This window comes from Thalia democratica, chromosome 6 (genome assembly GCF_965202585.1).
Source record: "Thalia democratica chromosome 6, ktThaDemo2.hap1.1, whole genome shotgun sequence".
Classification (NCBI taxonomy): Eukaryota; Metazoa; Chordata; class Thaliacea; order Salpida; family Salpidae; genus Thalia; species Thalia democratica.
The window spans coordinates 20,701,344-20,724,798 of record NC_139170.1 but is presented as its reverse complement, the minus strand read 5'-3'; the positions used below and the strand labels follow the sequence as shown (position 1 = coordinate 20,724,798).

The 23,455-nt window shown below is 26.8% G+C and overlaps 1 protein-coding gene across 2 annotated transcripts; it reads left to right on the top strand.

Moving 5' to 3' along the window:
* The first annotated feature begins 602 nt into the window (after nt 1-602).
* On the top strand, nt 603-23,177 carry LOC145838222 (uncharacterized). Of its 2 annotated transcripts, none has more exons than XM_082945783.1 (14): nt 603-689; nt 3,788-3,962; nt 4,203-4,384; nt 4,465-4,603; nt 5,053-5,253; nt 5,905-6,107; nt 6,478-6,553; nt 6,701-6,823; nt 7,216-7,373; nt 19,362-19,490; nt 20,927-21,068; nt 21,523-21,754; nt 22,018-22,054; nt 22,659-23,177. In XM_082945783.1, the coding sequence occupies exons 1-14, from the start codon at nt 619-621 to the stop codon at nt 22,690-22,692; spliced, it is 1,902 nt and encodes a 633-aa protein (XP_082801909.1). In that variant the 5' UTR covers nt 603-618; the 3' UTR covers nt 22,693-23,177. The 2 variants fall into 2 exon arrangements, with proteins under 2 accessions (XP_082801909.1, XP_082801910.1); XM_082945784.1 differs by lacking the exon at nt 603-689 and adding an exon at nt 1,558-1,827.
* Nucleotides 23,178-23,455: the final 278 nt, after the last annotated feature.

Sequence of the window (23,455 nt, the reverse complement as noted above, 5' to 3'; positions counted from 1 at the left end):
GTGGCAACCCTGAGTTTAGCTTTTATTTTCTATCTGTCTGAAGCTAATTTATACTTTTGGTTTCAAATGTAATTAATAAAGAGTTATTAATGTTTAACATAAGTCTAAAATAAATATTTATTGTTATAGCTTATATTTATAGTTTAATTACCACTGATAACAATACTTATTTTCTTTGTATTTGATAATGTTTTTTAACTATTGTACTGTTTGGGTTCAACAAATCCAGATTACTTAAAATGTAATAATGACCTATTTAAACACTGCTACAAATGCAACACAAAACCTGGTCAAAAAGAACCTGATTTTGTGTGCTTAAATTTATTATTTTATTTTTTTTATTAACAAATATATTTAAGTGGTAATTTTTTTTATAAAGGTAACACTAAAATAAAATAAAATTGAAAACAAAATTGTATTAAACCAGTTGAAATAAAATTTTGAATGCCCCCTGAAGACCACAGTTTGCTAGCCCTTGACCTGTTACAAAACTATCTGTACTTTACAGAATGATTTTTTTATATATTTTAATACATACTATAAATTAATTTTTTTTTATTGTCAGCAAGCTTTCTTACAATAGTGACATTTTTTTCAAGATCTTTTGTTTTTGAAATAATGGATAAAATTTTTTTTTATGTTGATAAATCTAAGAAGAACAAAGCCTCAACTAGAATTGGAGATACAAAGTTTACAATTAATTCAATTTATTTATTTACAACTTAAGTTTAGTCATACTTTTTGGAATATAATGATTTTTGTTGTAAATTTCGAAATTATTAAAAAAATAAACTGATAACATCTTAGCTATTTTATTATTGTACTGATACTGTTTATAAATAACAACAGCTTATCTTTTGTTTTTAGATTAATGCTTACTTTAGTTTGAGTAAGAAAGGTCTACAATTGTGTTGACCTTTTAAATACTTATAATATAATTTTGAAATTACTTTTTTATTAGTAAAGTATTATCAATTAATATTATAATTTTAATAAAACAAGTTTTAGAAGTTTTTGTTTTAATAGTTTTTCTGTTATATTTTAGTAACTTTAATGCTTTTCATTTATTTTAAAACCTTTAGCTTTGGTTATAAACATATAGAATGATTGTGATTACAAAAAAAAGTTTTTTCTTATTTTTTATTCACAGAAAAATAAAACTTCAGCAAAAGTCATCCGAGCAAATGTTTGGAATTTTATGTGTCTTAAAACATTTTCAGGCTTTTTCAACAACAAGTTTTGATCATATCACTTCAATCATTAGACTAAAGCTTTCTTTAGACTAAGATCCTGGTTTCTTTTTGAAACTTGCCAGTTAGTTGTTCCATATGAAAGCTTTAAAGCAAAAGCTGATATGACCAGTAACATCAAGTTACTTAAATGCAATGATACATAAAAACACATGTAGTGTTCTTTTTGATTATATTACAAACCAACAAGCTATCATACTAGTGTAAATGTTTTTTTTGTTTCATGGCAATTAGCCAACTTGAAATCACTAATTATCTCAGCTAACAATAACTTCATGGTAAAAGATATTAATTGTTTGTAGATTAAAGATAGCCAGTATATATTTTATGAATAACTGAGGAATTTTCATCAGATTAAAACCTGGGTTGTAGTTAAATGAAAGTTTTGGTCTAATGATTAAAGTGATCTGATAAAATATCCAATAAAAGATAAATGAGACTGAGCTTTCAAATTATGTTTGCAGCTTAAGGGCTAAAATACTAACTACAAAATAACTGGTTGTAAAAGGAGCCAGCCTACAGCTGATGGTAACAACCTGGTGTATAGGCTGTACTAAAAAGAAGCTACCACTGTAATGTATGCTCTAAATAAAAAAAGATGTCTAAAAAATAACCATTTCTTGTTGTAAGCATATTAAAAATTCACTATCAAAGTTTGATAAATTTTAAAGTTACCTATTGAAATATTATTGATTTTTTATATTATTCTGGAGCTAAGTTGAAATTTAGCATAAACATTTTCTACACTTGATTGAAAATTGTGCCACCTTTTTTAGTTTTATGTAATTTTTACATACTGTACGTAACTTTTTAACTCGAATGTCTGAGATTGCTTTGCATAAAATGTGTTTACTATTTTTAAATTTTAACACTTTGAAACAAACTTTCTTATGTTTTTAATTATATATTCTAACTGTATCATTTATTTTTATAAGTCAAAAACTCTAAAGGTCAAATTGTATCATAATAAATGATTTGGTTGTTTTGTTTATTTCAACTTTAACTTATCTAAAAACTAAGTTATAAATAAATTTAGATTCCTAAACTGGTTTTAGTTAGAAACAGCTGATGATCCATAGTTACAAATATATACATATATATATTTACCCTTACCGTTAATAACATATTCTGTGAATAATAAATTTAATTTGTTTGTTCTATAGCTACTTATGTTTATAAAACTTTTCCAGTAATTAAAAATATTTTTCTTTCCCCAACTTTAGTGTACATATTGGTATTCATTTTTGATATAGTATATTATTTTATTTTTAAAACAAGATATCTTAACTAATTAGAATAATTTCCGGTAGTTTTCTTATAAATTTTATTAGTTTGTTACATTTTTTTTGCAGTATAGCAAATTGTTCTAAACTTTGCTATAATTTATTGGTATAATATAATATTCATTTTTAATTTATATCCATTAAGTTAATTTTAAAAGGAGTTTACCTGTAAGTAGACTTTACAAAACCATACATAAAACCATCAATAGCACTGCCGTTGTTTAAACTATAAGATTTTGAAATCTGTTATAAATCTTGAAATGTTCTCTTAAATCAAGTGATGATCACCTGCAACTACCAAACCTTAAAAGTCTACAATTTGATAAAAAATTATAGTTAAAATTGGATTTAATTAACAAAATTTTTAAGTTTGATCATTTAACAGATACTATTTTTATTAATTTAAAGTATTGTTGTTGCTTTGAAAGTAGATACTTTGACTTAATCATTAACATAACATATAAATATTTGTTTCCTTAAGCTATAGGTAATATAGGTTCTAAATGTATAAAATAATTATATTCTTTTTATTATATCATATAATTCTTTTATTATACCGACATATGTTGCTGTGTGTTAATGGATTAACACACTTCAACTGGGTTATGAATGAAAGAAAGAACAGTTCTTTCTTTAATTCTTAATCCAGTTGAATAAAATTAATCCCTTTACACACAGGAACATATGTCGATATAATAAAAGAAGTACTGTATAATTTGATTTTTTTATATACTTTAGTGAACTTGTTTCACTAGGATTTTGTATTCACCAACACTTAAACTTATATTTTGAATAGTTGAAATAACTGTATAAATTATCTTTTATTGAATCACTCGTTTTGTTTTCAATTTTTCCAATACTTTTACCTGATTAGCTTTAATTTTTTTTTTTCAATAAACCTTCATATGTATGTGATGTAGCAATCTTCCAGATCCACAAAATTAAAATCCTACTAGAACCAGATATTAAAAAAAAAAAATAAGATCCCTTAGCAACCTGATTAAATCCTTTAAAAAAATTAAGATCTGGTTGGAACCCTATCCAGATCTATTTTCAAAGTTAGTATCTAGCCATATCTGGATCCATTTATTAAAATAAGGATCAAACCAATCTTGATATTAGTGATAAATGGCCTGAACCAGTATAGTGGCTCCAGTAAATCTATAATTTTTAGATACTTTAATATGCTTTCTGTTTTAAATTTACTATAATAGTCAAAAAAATGCAAACTAAAAAAATAAATATATATTAAAGGTATCATTCTCAATCATACATTAACCCATCATTTGCTGTAACTGATGATGTCCTTGACCCACATTTATCAATCTCTAAGTACTTTAGTCAATTTTCAGTGAATATATGTAAAGACAAACATAGCAGAAATCTTTTAATTTTGGATGTGGTTTCATTGGTTGTAAACTACTTACAGGTATTAAGTTTTATATAAGTTTATGAGATTTTTTTTTTGCAGCTTTGTTCAAAGTTTTGAAAATTTTATTTAAAATTTTTATTTTCTAACAAAAAGTGTATTTTATATTTAAAAAGATTAAATAAATATTTAACATGAAAATTTTTGTCTTTAACAGTTAAATTATTCTCATCATTGTATTAGCAATTATAAAAGTATATAGTGTATAATTTTTAGTAAAAATGTACAATTATTACCTAGATATCAGCTTTGATTTTATCATTAAGCCTAAGGTGGCCATGGCCTGACACTTACACAAAAGCTTTGTCTTTTTTGTTCTTTATTGATTTGGACTTTTGGGAATTTTCAAAAAGAGTTTCTAGTTCATATGTTGCAGCTAGAGATAATTATGTTGATAGCTCACTTATACCTTTTAGTTTTATGTAAGTTAAAACTTGTTTTAGATTTTAAGTTTAAACAAACATTCAGCTAACTTAGACATTTTTTTTTCTATTATATTTAGGGCTGATATTGTTGTGTGGTTCATAGCCTTATCTGCTGGAATACTATTTACTTTTGCTATTTTTAAAACTGTAAAAGTTTTTAAAAATACTACAACAAAGGTTCAAATGATTAAAAAGTCTCTGATATTTTTCATTCAGGTAATGTTTTTTTGATTTTAGATAAAAATTAAATTTGACTAAATTTTCTTTGTAAAACAATATTATTATTTTCATTGTTTGTCTTGAAATATTATTAAAGTTTTTATTAGATAAAACTTTAATGTTTAATAATATCTACTGAGATTGTGTTACAGTCTTTTATCTTGTGTATTAGTACAAAGTCTTAATATTCACAAGATGTATTTACAGCTAGTTGGTTGCTATGTATACTTCCTTAGTGAACTTTAATCTAAATAAACTTGAAAATTAGTGATATATAACACTTTTCTTAAATGTAAACACATACTAATTTTACCTGTAATTTATCTATATTCAAAATATTAACAGTTTTACTAAATCTTACATAGCCAACAAAAGCTAATAATAGTTTTTATTTATTGGATTTTTTTAGTTATAATATTTACTAACAACGTATTTTTAATTTATAGCTACTTGGTTTGCCTGCAGGTGTTCAATTTGCCAAGCTATTTTGGTGCTTGCCTTATCCTGAAAATAATGTTTTAGATGTTGATAACAGGATTAACTGTTGGAGTGCTGGTCATGTGATTCTTGTTCTTGTTGCTTTATTATTCATTTTCATTCTTTTTTTTTATTTTCCTTTTATGTTTTGGAAGTGCATTAATAGCCAGGTATGCTTTTTAAGTGTATTTATGTATTTTTAAATGTAAAAAATTGTAAATACCTTGAGCTTTAAAGACATTTTTTATTATGTTTTGATTATAACTTTTAATTTTTTTAAACATAGTTTTAGAATTTTGTACTAAAGTTTTAATACCATCAGAATTTCGACTACATTAGACTTCTCTGAAAAAATAAAAAATAAAATAGTACTTGATTTATCTAAAGTTTACTTTTTTTTGCCTAATGCTTGACAATTCTTAATTATGTACATAGTTTATTATTTGTCTAAAAGAGTAAACTAGTATTAGACTTAGAGTTTAAAAGCAAAACAATTATAGTTCTCAACTAGAACAAATTAAAAAGACAGTGTATAATAATGTTTTTTAAATTATTTAATATAATACTGAGCTTCAAAAAAAAGCATAATTAATTACAAGTTTCTATTTTATATGTTTTAATTTTTTTTCGATTTTAGCTAGATTCTTTAGTTTAATAACTTACTAAACTTTTATTTTGAAGCTTTTCAATGAAATATTTGAGGCACTTTAAGTTTTATTTGTTTTTCAGCTGTAGTGGGCAAAAAGTTAAGTAAGGTACTTACACCTTTGTACAGGAATTAAGTATATTCTTTTAATTTAGTTAAACTTTTGTACCTACAGATTGTAACAAAGGACGAGTCTAAGCATGAAGTTTACTTGAGGCTGAAGTATTTTGAAAACATTACTGGTATAGATGACTCTTGGGTTAACAAAAATTTTGTTTACTTTGCATCATTTAATCGATTTTGGGCTTTCTTTCGACCTCTAAATCATGTGCTCAATTTTTATATTTTGTTTTGCTATGGAGTTCTATTTAATGCTAGGTAGTTTTGTACATTTTTTATAAGATTTTTTTTTCTTTAATAAGTAAAGAAAAAATATTTTTTGATATTTTTATCTGAAACTTTCTTCAAATTTTGTTATTAAAAGTATGATTATAAACTTTCAGGACCATTTTATAGTTTTATTAACTAATTTACATACTTTCTGTTAATTCTTAGCTTAATGTATGAGATTTAAACGTTTTATTTTTTAGTGTGGTGTTTAAGATTTTTTGATACTGTTGTAGTTTTTAGGTGTTAGTATTATTTTTAGTTTAAGTATTTAAAGCTTATTTTTAATTTAAATGCAAATGCTTTAACTATTTTAAACTTTAATAAACAATCAAGTCACTTATTAACTTTGGTTTTATAGATTATGGCAATCAAGTCTCATATTTGCTATGTTTGTCGTTTTATTAATTATCTTTTCTTTCCGACCACCTTATAGGGTTAGTTTTATTTAAAATTGTATTTAAAGTTGAAGTTAAATTTTATTTAGTCTAAAAAAATACAACAGTTTTTTATGAATTGAATATACCTTTTAGTAATTTAAGTTTTCTATTAAAAGTGGAGTTAATATTTTGGGTGTTCTTCAGATAACGAGTTTGAATTTCATGATAATTTGGAACTACTTTTGCTTGTGCAGTATGCTTATGATTGGAATTATGCAAAATATTGACGGAATTCAGTCTACATTTCTTGTTGATACTTATATCCAGGTATACCATCGTATAAGTTTTTATACTTATTTTACAAAAATATTATATTGTGTTTAAAGTATTGCTTTTTGTATAGTTTAAACTTCAAAACAATTTTTAATATCGTAAACGTGCAAATAGACCTTTATTTATAAACGAGCTTTTAAATAGTTTGAATATATGTTTGATTGAATTAAACTGCCATATTTCTCTTTTGAATTGTACTATTTTTGGAGACTAAATTAATGATTTTAACGCAGTTTATTTTTGTTCATTGGATACAACTTTTCTTTACAACTTAATTACAGTCAAACCAAAACAAAAAAATTCCGGTCTAAAATTTTTATATAAAACGTGAAGAATAAAAATGTTTACTTACTAAATTTGTGGTTGAATACAAAAATTTAATCAAGGTGGAACTGATACTGATTAACGTGGCTTGGACAATAGGTACTTTGACATGTCTCATATATATTTATTTGCGATGGAACAAGACTATTTTTCCTAGAGCTGAGTTTTTCCCACTCCTTTTCAAACAAGACTATAATTTTATAGACCACGACAGTAAAAGGTTTTTTAGTAAAGCTGTAATTTTATAATAATGTTTGTAGTTCTAAGCACTACTTTTCAGAATATGTAGAGTAGTGTTTGTTTGTTACCTATCGAACTTTCAAACAACTCTAGTAAGTGAATTTTGTTTGTAACAGGTCTTATGTATAGGTTTTCAGAAAAAAAACACAACACAGTTCAATTAATAAATTTAAGTTTTTAATACTGTTGTTATTCAAACACTGTTCTATTATAATTTTAGAATAATTTAAAAGTTGCTTAAAAAATGGTATAATTAATATTAAAAACCATGTTTCAACTTAACAACAGTGTAAAGTTGTAACAAATTAAAAAAGAAACATAAATAATGGTAAGGTTTTAACAAGAGTTTTTTTTGTTTAAAAGAAATTTTTGTTATATAAACTACCTTTAATTTATTAGCATTTAGTAATTTATTTGATACTACTATTTACACCATGAATTCACATATTATTTTATTAAATTGTTCACTAGGCAGCTAAACAAACTTGCCCTCCCTAATGAAACTTGTAAAGAAAGAAAAATGTTATACAGTTATCATTTCGGAGATTGCTTAACTCAAAAAAAAAATTAATGAAATTGTAAATACAATACATTTAAGTCAAAGTAGCTATTAAGATTTGCTTCCTTAGTTTTAGGACCGATAGGTACATGATAGTCATTTGAATTCCAATGTGTTTAGGCCGATCAACTATTCTTTTTAGAATAGCTTACAATATTAGAAGTTATGTATACACCTCAACTTAAGGATTTCGTTTCTATAGTAATTTTTCTGTACCTGCTTGTAGTTCACTAGTAACATAATACAAACCTATTATATAACCCTTTTAATAAAACTATACTTTATGGGTAGGTGTCTAATATCATCGAAGCTTTAGTTTTGCAAATTTTTGCTTTTGCATGTAGCACAATATTTTTGTACTGCATCACTTTTGCACATTTCCTCTACATAATTATATCAGAAGTATGAACAACTCTACAAGATACTCGGAAATATACTTGAAAAGTCCTGTCTTTTATTGAGAAGTAACTCTTAATATTCTACTGCAATTGCTGTTTTTTCTTAAGTGTTTATTTGACAATATCCGCCCATACATTAGATCAGTGGTTTTTAAAGTGTGCATAGATTTTTTTTTACAGTACACAGAAAACTTAAAAAGTGAAAGCATATTTTTTAATTAACGTTTTTTTATCTTTTAATATGGGAAAGAGCTAGTTGTAACGTAAAATAACAGTTTTTAAACCGTTATTTATATACTAAGGCATTCAAAACATAAAAAATAGTATTGTTTAGTAAAAATGACATATTTTTTATAGTCTAGTGTGCACATAATTTATTTCCAGATAATTTAGTGTGCTCAGCTTTTGAAAAGGTTGAAGACCACTGCATTAGATAATTCTATTTTAAGTACCACCCTATTTATAAACTTTCAAAAGTTTACTTTTGTTTTACAGTTTTTTAAACAATGATAAATAATAAATAAATGATAAATAAAGTTATATAAAAGATGCTAATATTTTTGCATCTTTTTGATCCCATCCAGGCATCATTTTGCAAATCTACTTGAAAGCTTGTATTCAAGCAAAAAAAATAAAACATTAATTTGGTCAGCTATAAATAATGATAACAAATTTATCTTATTTTGCGCTATTTAATTTACCTGTGATTACTATGTTCTAGATTTTATTTTGTATTTTAGTTTTAATTCACTCTGTGTTATCGTACTTCATTTCACGTTCAGTTCAGTGATTGCTCATGAAGTTTTTTTTATTTGTATATATATATTTGAATAAACCTAAATGTAGAGTAATAAACCCGTCTAAAACAAATATTGGCCAAGTGGCTAAGAAAGTTTTAGATAGGTTAATTAATATAATGTGGAATGTTATGAAATTAAACCAATGGAAAAATACACTATCCGTTATTAACTGGTTCAATAATATTGAAAACAAACAAAAGCATAGTTTCATTAAAGCATTGTCAAAGACTTCTACCCTAATATTTCTAGAAATACGCTGCTAGAAGCACTAGCATTTGCTAAAAACTATTGCGCAATTAGTAAGGACGATATCGACACAGCAGTTCACTGCTGCAAATCAGTCATTATTTACAACAATTGTGCGTGGTCGAAAAAGGTATGGGTAATGGTTTTGATATACCGCAGGGAAGTTTTCATGGTGCAGAAGTATGCGAACTAGTAGGGTTACTTATACTGTATGAAATTGAGAAAGAAAATATCTTTGAGCAGAACAAGTTTGGAATTTATAGAGACGATGGCTTAGCGATCGTAGAACGTAAGTCAGGTCCAGTTATTTAGCGGCTTTCAAAAAGACTCAGAAAGGTGTTCAACAGATTCGACTTACAAATAACTATAGATTCCAATCTAGTAAGAACTAATTTTTTAAATGTAGAGCTAGACCTTCGCAATGACACTTATGCACCGTACAAAAAACCAAATTTCCAAACGGCATATGTCAATTTCAAATCAAACCTCCCTCGATATGTTGTCAACCAAGTACCTAAATCCATCAACAAAAGGTTGACAACTATATCTAAGAATGAGAGCTGCTTTAACAGAGCGAAACAGCACTACCAGGAAGCGTTAGTTAAAGGAGGTCACAATCACGATTTGAAACATAACACTGGTAACGAGAAAAAGACCAAAAGGAAAAGAGAAATATCCTATATTCCACCATTTTGTTTGTCGGCAGGTAAACGGTTCCTGGAAATCGTTAGCTGAAACTTTGGCCCAACGCACCCGTACCATAAAATTTTTAATAGAAAACTGTTGAAAATTTTGTACTCGTGCATGCCAAACATGAAGAGCCAGATAATGTCTCATGATCGCAAAATGTTAGAAGATAAGGCAGAAGACCGAAAGCTATGCAACTGCAGAGATAAATGCATAGTGGATGGCAATTGTTTGTTAACAAATGTTATCTATAGAGTGACGATAATCACATCAGAGAAAAGAAAGCAGTATGTTGGCTCATCAGGTTTATCGTTTAAAAGTAGGTACACACGGCATAAATATTCTTTTAACAACAGTAAATACAGACTAAATACTACGCTTTCGAAATATATCTGGGATTTGAAGGATAGAAATAAATATTTTAGCATTTAGTTGGAAATTTTAGCATGAACAAAAAACAAACTCAATTTAAAACATGGCTGCTTTCTCTGCAATATCGGAAAACACGTGATCTCAAAATTAAACTCAAATCTAGCTTTAAATAAACGAAATGAACTTTTTAGTAATTGTAAACATTTTTCAAGCTTTTATTTTAGTGATTTTGAACATTTATGCAAACTTAGTGTGTCTTATATCTTTTAATGATAATTTAGTGACGTAACAATCCCTAATGTTTTTTCTCAGTTTCATGTACACTTTGACTTATGTTTTAAGATAAAATCACAATAAACTAACTGAAGATCTGTTCTGTTTAGCAGAATAGTGAAACAATTTTATTTGAAAACTTAGTATTTTATTAATATATATATATATAACACATAATAATGTTATATGTTAATGTTCAAACTTAAACACCTTCTACTCTAAAACTTAAACTCTTAAAACTCTTAAACTCTGACCTTGAAAAGAAGTTCTACATCGGCTTATGCTCCACTCAATTCAGATTTCGGTATGCCAACCATAAAAAATCTTTTAAAGGTGGTGTATACGAAAATGAAACTGAGCTTTCGAAGTATGTTTGCGGCCTTAAGCGCAAAAACATTGATTTTAAATTAACTTGGGAGGTGATAAAAAGAGCACAGCCAATAGCAGATGGTAACAACCCTGTTTGTAGGCTGTGCTTAAAAGAATCAACAGCCGTTATGTATGCGTTAAAAAAGGAAGGTTGTTTAAATAAGAGGAGCGAATTTATATCGTCTTGTCGACATATGAAAAAGCTTCTCTTAAAATACAACAAATTTTGAAGCATTTTATAGTCAATTAACTGTTGTTTTCGTTATTTTAGTTGTTTGATTAGTTAGATGGTAGATCGATTTTCGTACTGAATATTTGTAATGTACAATATTACGTCATACTGTTTTTTGTTATTTTGCATAACTTTTGTATCTTTGTTTAGTACAGTGCTTTTTATTTTGAATTTAACTGGCTGATGATTAAAGCTTTATGAAAAATTAAAGCATTATGAAACATAAGTACCAGATTTTTTAAAATCGCCATTTGAATAAATTATGTATATATATATGTATATATATATATATATATATATATATAGTTAATAGTTAATTGATCATATATAATTAATCCGGCAAAAACTTTTATTGGTAAACCTGCAAAAACAAATTTAGATAAGATCAACAATTTTATAAGATCAAAAAGTAATTTAATACAATGGAAAAATACTTATGAGGTATTGAACTGGTTAAATAACTTAAGCAACAAATCAACTTCAAGGTTTATCAAATTTGATAAAGTTAGCTTTTATCCAGCCATCTCAGCAACAATTTTGGAAAACTCCTTCAATTTTGCTGCAGGCCTAACTGAAATCACGGAAAAGGAAAAAGGGCTAATCAGACATTGTGTAAATCAGTACTGTTCCACAAAGGTGAACCATGGTCGAAAAAGCATAACAAGAACAGCTTTGATGTACCAATGGGAAGCTTTCATAGCGCAGAAATTTACGAACTGGTTGGCCTATATATTTTAGATATATTGAAGAAGGAAAAGATCTTTAGAGATGGTAACTTTGGCATATATCGTGACGATGGTTTAGCAGTGGTGTACATTCTACCTGGACCAGATATGGAGAGTAAAGTCAAACATCTAAGAAAAGTTTTTAAAAACATTGGTTAAATATGGATAATTGGTATTGAAGCCAATCTGTTTGTAACAGACTTCTTAGGTGTAACTTAGATTTTCAAAATGAATGCCATAAGCCGTATAGAAAACCAAATGCGCATACGGTTTATGTGAATAGCAAATCAAACCATCCAGAGCATGTGTTAAAACACATACCGGTCGCAGTGAATAACCGCCCCCAAAAGATTTCTGGCAGTCAAAGCATTTTCAAGGAAACAAACCAAGCTATAAGATATAAGAGAAAGTGGGTACTATCACGAGTTAGCCTATAGCCACAAAAACGAGAAGGGTAAGAACAAGAAAAGAAGGAGAAAAAGTATTTTATATTTCAATGCTCCATTCTGCAAAAGTGTGGCAACACGGGTTGGGAAGCGCTTCCTAGAGATTGTGGACAAAAATTGTAAAGTTTTTAACAGGAAGACACTAAAAGTGTCTTATTCCTGCATGCCAAACATGAAACAACTTATAATGACACACAATCGAAAGATGTTAGACCAGGGTTTCCCAAACTCATTTACTAAATCGCCCCCTTTTCAGTAATTTGAAAAAAAAATGCCCCCCACGATTTTACAAAGTAGTTTTTCTTTTTAGTACAAACTTTTGAGATTAAAAAAATTTGTGTTCGAAATGTAATTTAGTCTAGTACTTCTTATGCACGCACTTTTGTGTTCAAAGTAGTTTACAGGGCTTTAGAAAATAATTTACAGTTATTTTCTTAGAAGCCCAGTAAAGTGTATTAAAATACTTAAATATTAAAAAGCCTTGTGTAATCTGTAATCAATCCTGTTTAAATATGAACTGTTTTGAAACTAATGAAACTTTTAGGTCAGTGGTGGACAACTTTTGTAGTGAGCAACTCATATTTACTAAAAAATCTTTTCTAGTTTCAACTCGTTAAAAAATGTAATTGCGGGCTGCATGATTTAAAAAAATAACAAAAAAAAAATTAAAAAACTCGAGCAAAATTGTAATAAAATTATTTAGTATTATTGTGATCTAGGAAATACTATTGTGAACTGAAAACGAAATGAAAGTGTATTTCAAAATAGTAAGTATCAAAATACTAAATTTTATTTATTTTGCACAAGTAGTTTTCAATTTACTTAGCGGGTCGAAATTCGACTGGATCTGCGACTGGATCTGAGCAGTACGTTACCTATCTGAAATCTTAAATAAAACCTGACATTATAATAATATCTCATATAACGAATTTTGGACATTTAGAAGTTAATACTAAGTAATTTATTTAAGCCGCACAAAATACTTAAATTACTTTATAAATAGGCATATTCTAAAATAACTATACCAGAGATTAAAAAACCATAAAAAAAATAAACAGTTTATTTTACACATAATAAAATAAAAATTGAAAAATAATTTCTGATCTAGTTTGAGGAAGTTTGACCGACTGGTTGATTATCTTACATGAAAAGTGGTTTCATCAAGTTAATGCAGTAAATTTATTAATTTCATTGCCAAGATATATTGTAAGCAAGTTAGTTGTAAAGTAAAAACTTTAATTTAAAACTTTTTAAACTATTTGTTTCGTAGTAGAATACCATGAAATAGTATTTGACTGGGAAAATCTTTAGGGAACTAAACCTTAATTCTAACTTTTTTATTTATTTATTTAAATTCAAAAAAAAATTTCAATGTTTGACAGTTAATTCTGTGAACAGAAAGTAATCAATTAAAAAAAACTTTTAACTAGGTTAAAATTTTGTTTTGTAATTGTAGCAGTCTTTTTGATGGCTTATTTTATTCTGTTTAAAAAGTTTTTTTTCTAACTATTAGCCTATGATAGTTTAACAGAGGAAAATAGTGAAAAACTAAAAGCTAGTGTTGAAATATTTAAATAAACTAAGTATATTCTAACTGTAAACGTATATTCGTAATATATATTGAATTAAGATAAAATAAAAAATAGTTGTATTAACAGTTTAAAACTCCTTATATGATAAAAAAAAAATTAACAATAGTAAATCAAGTTTGAAAATAAAATTGAGTTTAAGAAACTTAAAAATGAAAACGTAGAAGTCATTTCAAATAAAGGCCTCAAATTTATACTCTTTTAAAACCAAAAAATTATTTTTAGAAATAAAAACTTTAATGGTTATTAAAATTTTACAATCAGGTAATAGTTATATAGTGATATAAGTTGTATACAGATTAAACAAGTAATAACAAAAACCTGTCAAATAAAGGTCTTTCAAACAAATATTTTAATTTTATCTCTATGCTATAAAAACTTTTAGTGTTATGTAAAACGACGAATATGAACTACAAAATTAACCAGGTCAAAATAAAACTATTAACAACTTTAAAACATAAACCATTTAATAAATATAGTAGACTTCTGCTTGAGTTCGGACTTTAAAAAAATCAAAAAGTGCAAACTCAAAAAATTATTACCACATTTTTTTTACAAAATGACAAATTTCAATGTGTTATATGCAATAATGTTACGAAAAAACATGAAATCCACTAAAACATAAAACAAACTTTAATTAAAAAAAAGATCTATATAAGCTATTAGATATTATATATAATTTGTTTTATTAATATTTAGTTATTAATAGGATTTACTTTAGTTAAATTTAAGAAAATATAAATTTGCAATTTTTTTGGGTAAAAAGTTCGAACTCAAGAGGAAGTTTACCGTAATTAATATTTATTAGGCATTATGCAAACCTGTTTTAGAATAAATAGCTTAATACAGTTGTTATTATAAAAAGACTACTTAAATACAATACAAACCAGGTTAAATAAGAAATATTTTAAAAGATCAAATAAAATTAAAAAACTTTCATAAAATAATGTCTGCTACTAAAGTATAATATAATGTGAAGGATGAGGTTCATGACTGCTTGCAAGTTTTTCTAATTTGATTCTTAATCAGTAAAATAGAGTCTTAAGTCACCTCCTTTATAAATATCTAGATAAGGTTTTTTGCTCAAGATGTTGATAACTGAACTGAAAGCTTTCTCAATAATATAGCTAGAAGGAAAAGCTACAAACAACAATCTATATTCCTCTCAAATGATTGGATACTTTTGCCTTAGTTTTTGTTGAGTCCAAAAGCTTTCATATCGTTCTTTGGAAGAATTTACTTTAAGTTCAAGGTCAGTTTGTAAGTCTGAGAAGGTTTCCTGTTAGTCGTTTACTTCAAAAGTATCTGCCTCGAAGGAATCCATATTTTTATCTATTTGATAGCTTTTTTGTGTCAAATCTAAATTTTACTACTTAATATGTTAAATTTGTTAAAAATTCCAGATTTTTCCAGGTTTGTTTTTGGCTAAATTATCAAATTCCAGGTTTTTCCAGGTTTCTAGGTAAATTGGCAACCCTGTATAGTTTTATTTCTTAGTCTAACTTAGTGACTTTTCAAAAAACAACTGGAAATATCATGAGGTTATAGTTAAAAATAAATAACATACGTTTTTACCATTTATGATCCCAAATAACATATATGTCAGGTTATAAAACAGTGAGAGGGATTCCAATCGTCTATGATCTATGTAATTTTTAAATAAGGAAATATATGAATGAAAATATAGTATTTACTTGAAAGTAGGAGTCATAAGCACTTGATTTTTTTTTTCTATTTTTTACATAAATAAAATTATCTTTTTTGTTTAAGTTTTACCTCAGAGTCAAATAATTAATAGCAAGCTAAAATTAGTAAAATAGCAAGAAAAAAAGTAAAAATCTTATGACAGCCCAAAATTTTAAAATCGCCCCCTTTTCGCCCCCTTACTAGTTATCGCCCACCCTTTCGCCCCCTTACTAATTATCGCCCCCCGAATCACTAAAATCGCCCACTTTGGGAAACCCTGTGTTAGACACACAGGACAAAGAGAGGCAAATGTGTGACTGCAAAAAACAAGAATGCCCGGTAAATGGATGTTGCCTAATGGAAAATATTGTATATAAAGCGACTGTCATAACTGAAAACCAGATCAAGTTTTATGTTGGCTCTACTGGACTATTGTTTAAGAATCGCTACACAAAACGCAAGTACATCTTTAAACATGAAAAACATAGAAATGCTACAACTTTATCACCGTTTATAACAGCTAACTCTTACCTTGAAAAGAAGTTCTACTTCGGCTTATGCTCAACTCAGTTCAGGTTTCGTTATGTTAACCATAAAAATCTTTTAAAGGTGGTGTATACGAAAATGAGACTGAGCTTTCAAAGTGTACTAATATATATATAATTTATTAGTACAATGCGATTTAAAAAACTCTAAAACATATATTTCATAAAGACAAAAAAGATTGTCTTCAATCTTCAGCCAGTTCAAACTTAAAATAAAAAGCACTTTGGTAATCAGAGATGCAAAATTTATACAAAAAAACAAAAAACAATATGACGTAAGAGTAGAATATCGTACATTACAAATATTCGGTGCAAATATTGAAATAGCTGAATATTAAGTACAATAGTTTTTGTTTTTATGAAAGATATGTTCTAGAATTTTTTAAATTGCATTGTACTAATAAATTATTTAAAATCCCTTTAGTGGGCTCTATAGTAAGTGATTAAGTTTAAACAATCACCTTTATTTATATATATATATATATATATATATATATATATATATATAAAGGTTTATTCAAAGATGCAAAACTCGAAGAACTCAAGTTTCGTGATTACTCACTCATCAGCTTCAAAACAAGTTTAAAATAAAGCACAAAACAAAATCACTAATGAAGGTAAAAAAATTTTTGCATAAATAGATTATGACGTAATTTTGAAACTATCAAAAATCGTGCAAAACGGCTTGTGCAATAACTAATCTACCAACAGACAATAAACTAGCGAAAATTCATATAACTTCAGTGAGTAACTACATATTAGTTATATGAATTTTCGCTAGTTTATTGTCTGTTGGTAGATTAGTTATTGCACAAGCCGTTTTGCACGATTTTTGATAGTTTCAAAATTACGTCATAATCTATTTATGCAAAAAATTTTTTACCTTTATTAGTGATTTTGTCTTGTGCTTTATTTTAAACTTGTTTTGAAGCTGATGAGTGAGTAATCACGAAACTTGAGTTTTTCGAGTTTTGCATCTTTGAATAAACCTTTTTATTAACAAAGCCCTCAAGGTGGGCTCAGTGTGAAAAATTTAATTTATTAAGTTAAATAACTTAATTTTATATATATATATATATATATATATAAAATAAGGTTAATGTTTAAACTTAAACACTTTCAACTGAGCCCACTTGAAGGGCTTTTAAATAATTTATTCAAATGGCGATTTTAAAAATTCTGGAACATATGTTTCACAAAGCTTTAATTTTTCATAAAGCTTTGATCATCAGCCAGTTAAATTCAAAATAAAGCACTGTACTAAACAAAGATACAAAAGTTATGCAAAAAAACAAAAAACAGTATGACGTAATATTGTACATTACAAATATTCAGTACAATTTTATAGTCAATTAACTGTTGTTTTCGTTAATTTTAGTTGTTTGATTAGTTAGAAGGTAGATCGATTTTTGTACTGAATATTTGTAATGTACAATATTACGTCATACTGTTTTTTGTTTTTTTGCATAAATTTTGTATCTTTGTTTAGTACAGTGCTTTATTTTGAATTTAACTGGCTGATGATCAAAGCTTTATGAAAAATTAAAGCTTTGTGAAACATAAGTACCAGAATTTTTATAATCGCCATTTGAATAAATTATATATATATCGAATTAAGTTATTTAACTTGATAAATCAAATTTTTCACACTGAGCCCACCTTAAGGGCTTTATTAATAAAAAGGTTTATTTCAAGATGTAAAACTCAAAGGAATCGAGTTTCGTGCTTATGCACTCATCAGCTTCAAAACAAGTTTAAAATAAGTCATAATCTATTTATGCTAAATTTTTTAACTTTCGTTTGTGTGTTTTGTTTGGTGCTTTATTTTAAATTTGTTTTGAAGCTGATGAGTGCATAAGCACGAAACTCGAGTCCTTTGAGTTTTACATCTCGAAATAAACCTTTATATATATATATAGATATACTGAAAATTTCAAAATTCCTTGATAAGCTTATGGAAAAAGATAAGCTAATTAAAGTAAAATAATTTCTACAGGGTTTTACAGGTTGATAGTTAATAATAGGTAAAAGACTTAAAGCTAAATCCGACTGTTATAAAACTATATAATATTTGTAATTATTAAGTCTAAACTAAGTAAAGTAAACTAAAATACACAAAAAATCATAATATAAACAAACCACTTACTTTAATGGATAGAAATACTGATTCAAATTTATTTTATTGTTGTCAACGATTCAACAAAATACATCCAACAATTACGTCACAACATATATGAAGATTAAGACAGCTATTTTTTTACAGAACCCAGTTAAAGTATGTTGATTCGTTAACACACAAAAACATATGTTGGTACAATAAAGGAAGACTACTGTATAATTTGTTTTTATTTATATTCCAGTGAACTTGTTTCACTAGGATCTTTTGTTAACAAGCTATTAAATCTATATTTTGAACAGTTAAAAGTTAAATATTGATAAAAGGTTTAATTATGGCTTGAAGTTTTTAAAAACAGTTTATGTAATCAGTATTTTATAATATGATTTTTAATTTTATAATTAACTTTAAGATTTATACTAGTAACAATCTATACCTTAAGTAAGGTTGATAAAGGTAACATCGGCTAAAGGATACAGGGGCTAAGCCTATACTTTCGTTTACCGTGAGACAAGCTCAAGTTGACATAAAAGGTTGCTTGATGGTAGAACATGTTAAACCGTATGTAGTTTCTGTTGCAGCTGACTGATGAGTTTCAATAAGAACGAAATCCGGGTCTCAGTCTACCGAAAGCTTGTAGTCTGATGATCGAATTGGTATGATCAAACCTTAATGTTAACTTGCGCTTGTCTCACGGCAAACGAAAGTCAAGGATTAACTCCTGTAGACTTTCGCCATTGTTGTATTTTATCGTATTCAATACGAGCGTACCAGCTGTCTTGCCTAGTGGACAATGTATTAAACATTGCACAGTAAAAGACAATGCTGGCGTCACTAATCAACACCAGCAAACGGTTGCTTCATGGTAAAACATCATAAATTTTATGTATTTTTTGTAATTATTATAAACTTAAATATTTTAAAGGTTTGTTTTCTGTGCAATTCAATCCAGAGAACTTGTTACAAACTGCATGCAGATTGCTCCACTTGTTGTTCCCACACACCAACTTTCCTACTACATCCATCTCACTGACCTTCTCATTTTACAAGCAGAGTTAGTAATAAAAACTTTTTAAATCTGTAACATTTTATTAAGTGGAATAGAGTTTAAAGATTATTAAGGATCTTGTTTTGAAAATTTAAAAGTTTTATTTTATTTAGAGTATTGGGTCATACACATCAAAATTTATCATTTTTTTAGTAAACTTATTTACTATTTGAACTTTACAGAACTGTAGTTGTATAACTATAATACATAAAGTATTAGCTCATTGTATCGTATTTCATAACTATCATTATCTTTAAAAAATGTTTATTAATTAAAACTAAATGATTTTAATAGATTAAATAAGGAGTTATTCTTCATGTAATGTATACAGTTTCGAATTAGTTTTCATACAAGAAATACAATTAAGATTGGGAGGTACTTTGCAGAACAAAAAAAACACAAAAAAAAACGTGTAAACTTTTTAGCTTAGAGAAATATGAAATTAAAAAAGACTTATCACTTAAAAAAAGACAACAACTCTGCATACATAATCAAACTACTTGTTAAAAAAAAATCTATTGCCGAAAATACTTGTACATTTGCATTTTAATTATTTGACCAATTAATTTAATTAAATACGTTATAATGTGTATGTTTGTAAAATATGTAAAATATCAATCAATAAACTTAACTTTAGTTTGTTTAGACAGTTTTTGCAAAAAGCACTGAAACAATTTCAACAATTAAAAAAAAAATTATATATATGGGGTGTTTAGAAAAACTCGAGCTTTAAATTTTCAGCCATATAAAATTTTACAAGAAGGAAATATCACATCCAAAACAAAATAACGTTCGAAAACTTCACTAGAAGTAAAAAATGTTCGCTAAAGTTCTATTGTCGGAAGGAATTTTGTTTTATTTAAATAACACTTGCAACTTAACTAAAATATATTTTTGATTTTAAAAAATTCTTAAAACTTAAATCTTTTTATATCTTATCTCTGATTCTTTTTTAAAAGTTTTGAATATTGATATAAAGGTTTAAAATAAATTAATTATGACGTGGTTGTACAAATTTATAAAACACATGCTAATAAAACAACAATTAATAACAATAATTGAGTTATATTTTCAATTCCATTTCCTTTTCCTTTTCATTTCCAGAAACTTGCGTATTTAGTTTTGGTTTTTCTTTTTCGATGAGCATTGATTCGAAACTATAATGCTCACCTCGGGCACCCCTTTTAAGGACTTTTAAATTATTATCGATATTAGGACTTCAATATGGAAAATATACTCTCGTTAAGTTGCAAGTGGTATTTAAAGTTCGCCAAAGTAAAATTAATAAAAAAATAATAGTAGTACAAACTTTAATTTAGTTAGTTAAAGAGTTTTACGTTATAGTTATGTATAGTTTATAAATTAAAACATTTAATTTTAACAACTCAAGCAAAATATTTGTAGCGTAAGAATTATATATTTACAAATATATTATATTTAAGTGCACAACTTAACCCATTGAGATCAACCTTAAGGAGTTTACTTGATGAAATGATAGAGGCTTATAACACTTTTGCACCCAAATCAATTTTTACTGATTCTAACAAACGGCAAGTCCACACAACTGCATCCAATTTAGCTTTAGTGAGTAATTTGTATGTCGTTGAAAATAATTATTGTTTTATTCACAACTTTTCTTGTAAATATAACAACTTCTTCCATTGCTAAAATTTTACTAAAACTATGTCTATCAACTTTGTGACTCAAAAGTTTTATTTTTATACAATGTTTCTCCCTATAATTTTATTTTAATAAGTTATATTATAACTGTGGATCCCTCTAAGGTAGAAACACTCTATTATGAATCAGTTTTGAATCATTAAAATTTTATTTTTTATTTTGCAGAAAAATTAAATTGAAGCTTTAATTGTTTTGCTTAAAACTAAAAGTGTATAAAACTTTGTCTCACGATTAATAATGTGTTCTTTTACATCAAAAGTAAAATATAGTACAGTCGAAACTGTTTGTTGTAGTTTTTAGGAAAACTAAAACTTACCCATTCAAACTAAAGACCTGACCTAATTTTTTTATTAAAAAGATGCTGCCTGATTTCACAACAAGACTGCACCAGCGCGACATGGATATGATCCTTGTCACTCCTGTGAAGCGTAGAATGCTGCTCAAAATGTTTGTGGTTTCATGCTTCATGCGCGCCACACAAAGCGCCCATGTCAGGAGAAGGAAGCAAGCCAGTGACGTGGTGTGGAAGCAGGCGGGACGGGTCTCGTACGTGGACGAAGGATTTTACGATGAATGCAGGGACAACAGGAGTAAGTTTTAATTTTGATTAAAAGCTAAACGTATATATTTTTCACATTTGAATATTTTGTAAATAAAATAGTATCATTAAATATGTATTTTTAAAACTAGTTACAAGCTTCTTATTTAAATATTTTATTTATTTTGTTATCATTTGCAGGTATTCAATTTGTAAAAAAAAAATTATGAGGATTATAATTACCATTTGTTAAAACCATTTCTTATCGAAGTTAAAAGTTTGTAAACTGAATAAATAATTTAATTTTAAATGTAGGGTTTTTGGAGCGTAGAGGTCTACTTTCCAGTCGCAAGTTTGTTTTAGTTTTGATTTAACATTTTTTGTTTACTTAACTAAGCATATGTTTAGTTTTTACAATTTTGTAATGTTTAAATGTGTATTAAAGATTCTTGAAGCTTATTTTTTATAAAAATACACGTGTTTTTTTGGTTACCTTACTTATAATTTTGGAAAACTATGCTGTGATTCAAACTTACGCTCATTGAAATTCCTAATAGACTGCAGAGTTTCTGCTTTAACCTATTTAAGATTAAAACTTTGTTGAGTTGTTAATTTTGAGCTGTGTTCGAATTGCGAACTCAAGCGGCAGACTTCTATACATAATATAAAGTTTTATTATAAATTAGTTTCAAAATATCTGGTAGAAACAATTTGTGATCAAATAAGAGTTTATGAAATATGATGACATAAATTAAAAAAATAATTAATTACTAGCAAGTGATGTATACTTAAAAAATAAAAAAGAGAAAGACAAGTTAAACTATACATAATTGAAGAAGATTACACAAACAAATGTAAGAATCTAGTTGTAAAGTAACTCAACTTATGTTTTTTTTTTCTCAGACATAAAAACTGTAAATAATAACAGATTGAAATTACCTTTTAATTATTTGCAGGCCTCAAAGCATATACGAGTCTACAAACTGTTGAAAAATTCAAGTTAACTTTTATAGCTTTATAAATTAAGCACACTGTTATTTCTCTTGTACACCCAATATTATCAATCACTATTAACTGCTTTATTTTGCCTCAGAGTTTTATTTTGCTTAATCTTCGCTCATCTTTTAATTTCATCAGATAGTACGTTTTGTTTACTTAATCAAGCTTAGTATTGACATTTTTATTACTGTGACGTTAGTACATTCGTGCCAATAAGATGGTTCCTTGTTATAGTAATTATGCATTTATTTATTTTTATAATTATCACCTCTTTAAGTTTATACACATTTTATTCTAAAGATTAGTGTTTATAAACATCAAAATCGTTTGAATTAATATGACACAAATGATAGTATTTAGAAATTCTTTATGCCTGACGATTTATAATCTAAAATACAGCTTTTATAATTTTTTTTTTAACCTAAAAATTATATATTTAAATGGTTTTTGCGCTTTCGGTTTTTATTATGCTAATATGCTCGAATAAACGAAAAATCAGCTTTTAAACATACTATTAATTACTATTAAACTGACTTTTATTTTAAATATTTTAAGTAAATACGTAACAAGTACTAACTAAAAAGTTAATAATTGGAACTGTTTAATATAGTGATATAATAAATTGTTATCTACTGGATCCAAGATCCGAAACCGGCTATCTTTTGCTTGGAACCGGATCCGATCGGATCCTAACTAAAAAAAAAGATCCGTAAACAGATCGGATCCCGGCCGGATCCTAGCTGAAATTTGGCCG

Excerpts from the sequence above, each read along its gene's own strand:
- LOC145838222 (XM_082945783.1), top strand. The coding sequence starts at position 619 with ATGGATAAAATTTTTTTTTATGTTGATAAATCTAAGAAGAACAAAGCC. Across the intron at positions 4,385-4,464 it reads CTTATACCTTTTAGTTTTAT|GGCTGATATTGTTGTGTGGT; the intron begins GTAAGTTAAAAC and ends TATTATATTTAG. Across the intron at positions 6,554-6,700 it reads CTTTCCGACCACCTTATAGG|ATAACGAGTTTGAATTTCAT; the intron begins GTTAGTTTTATT and ends GGTGTTCTTCAG.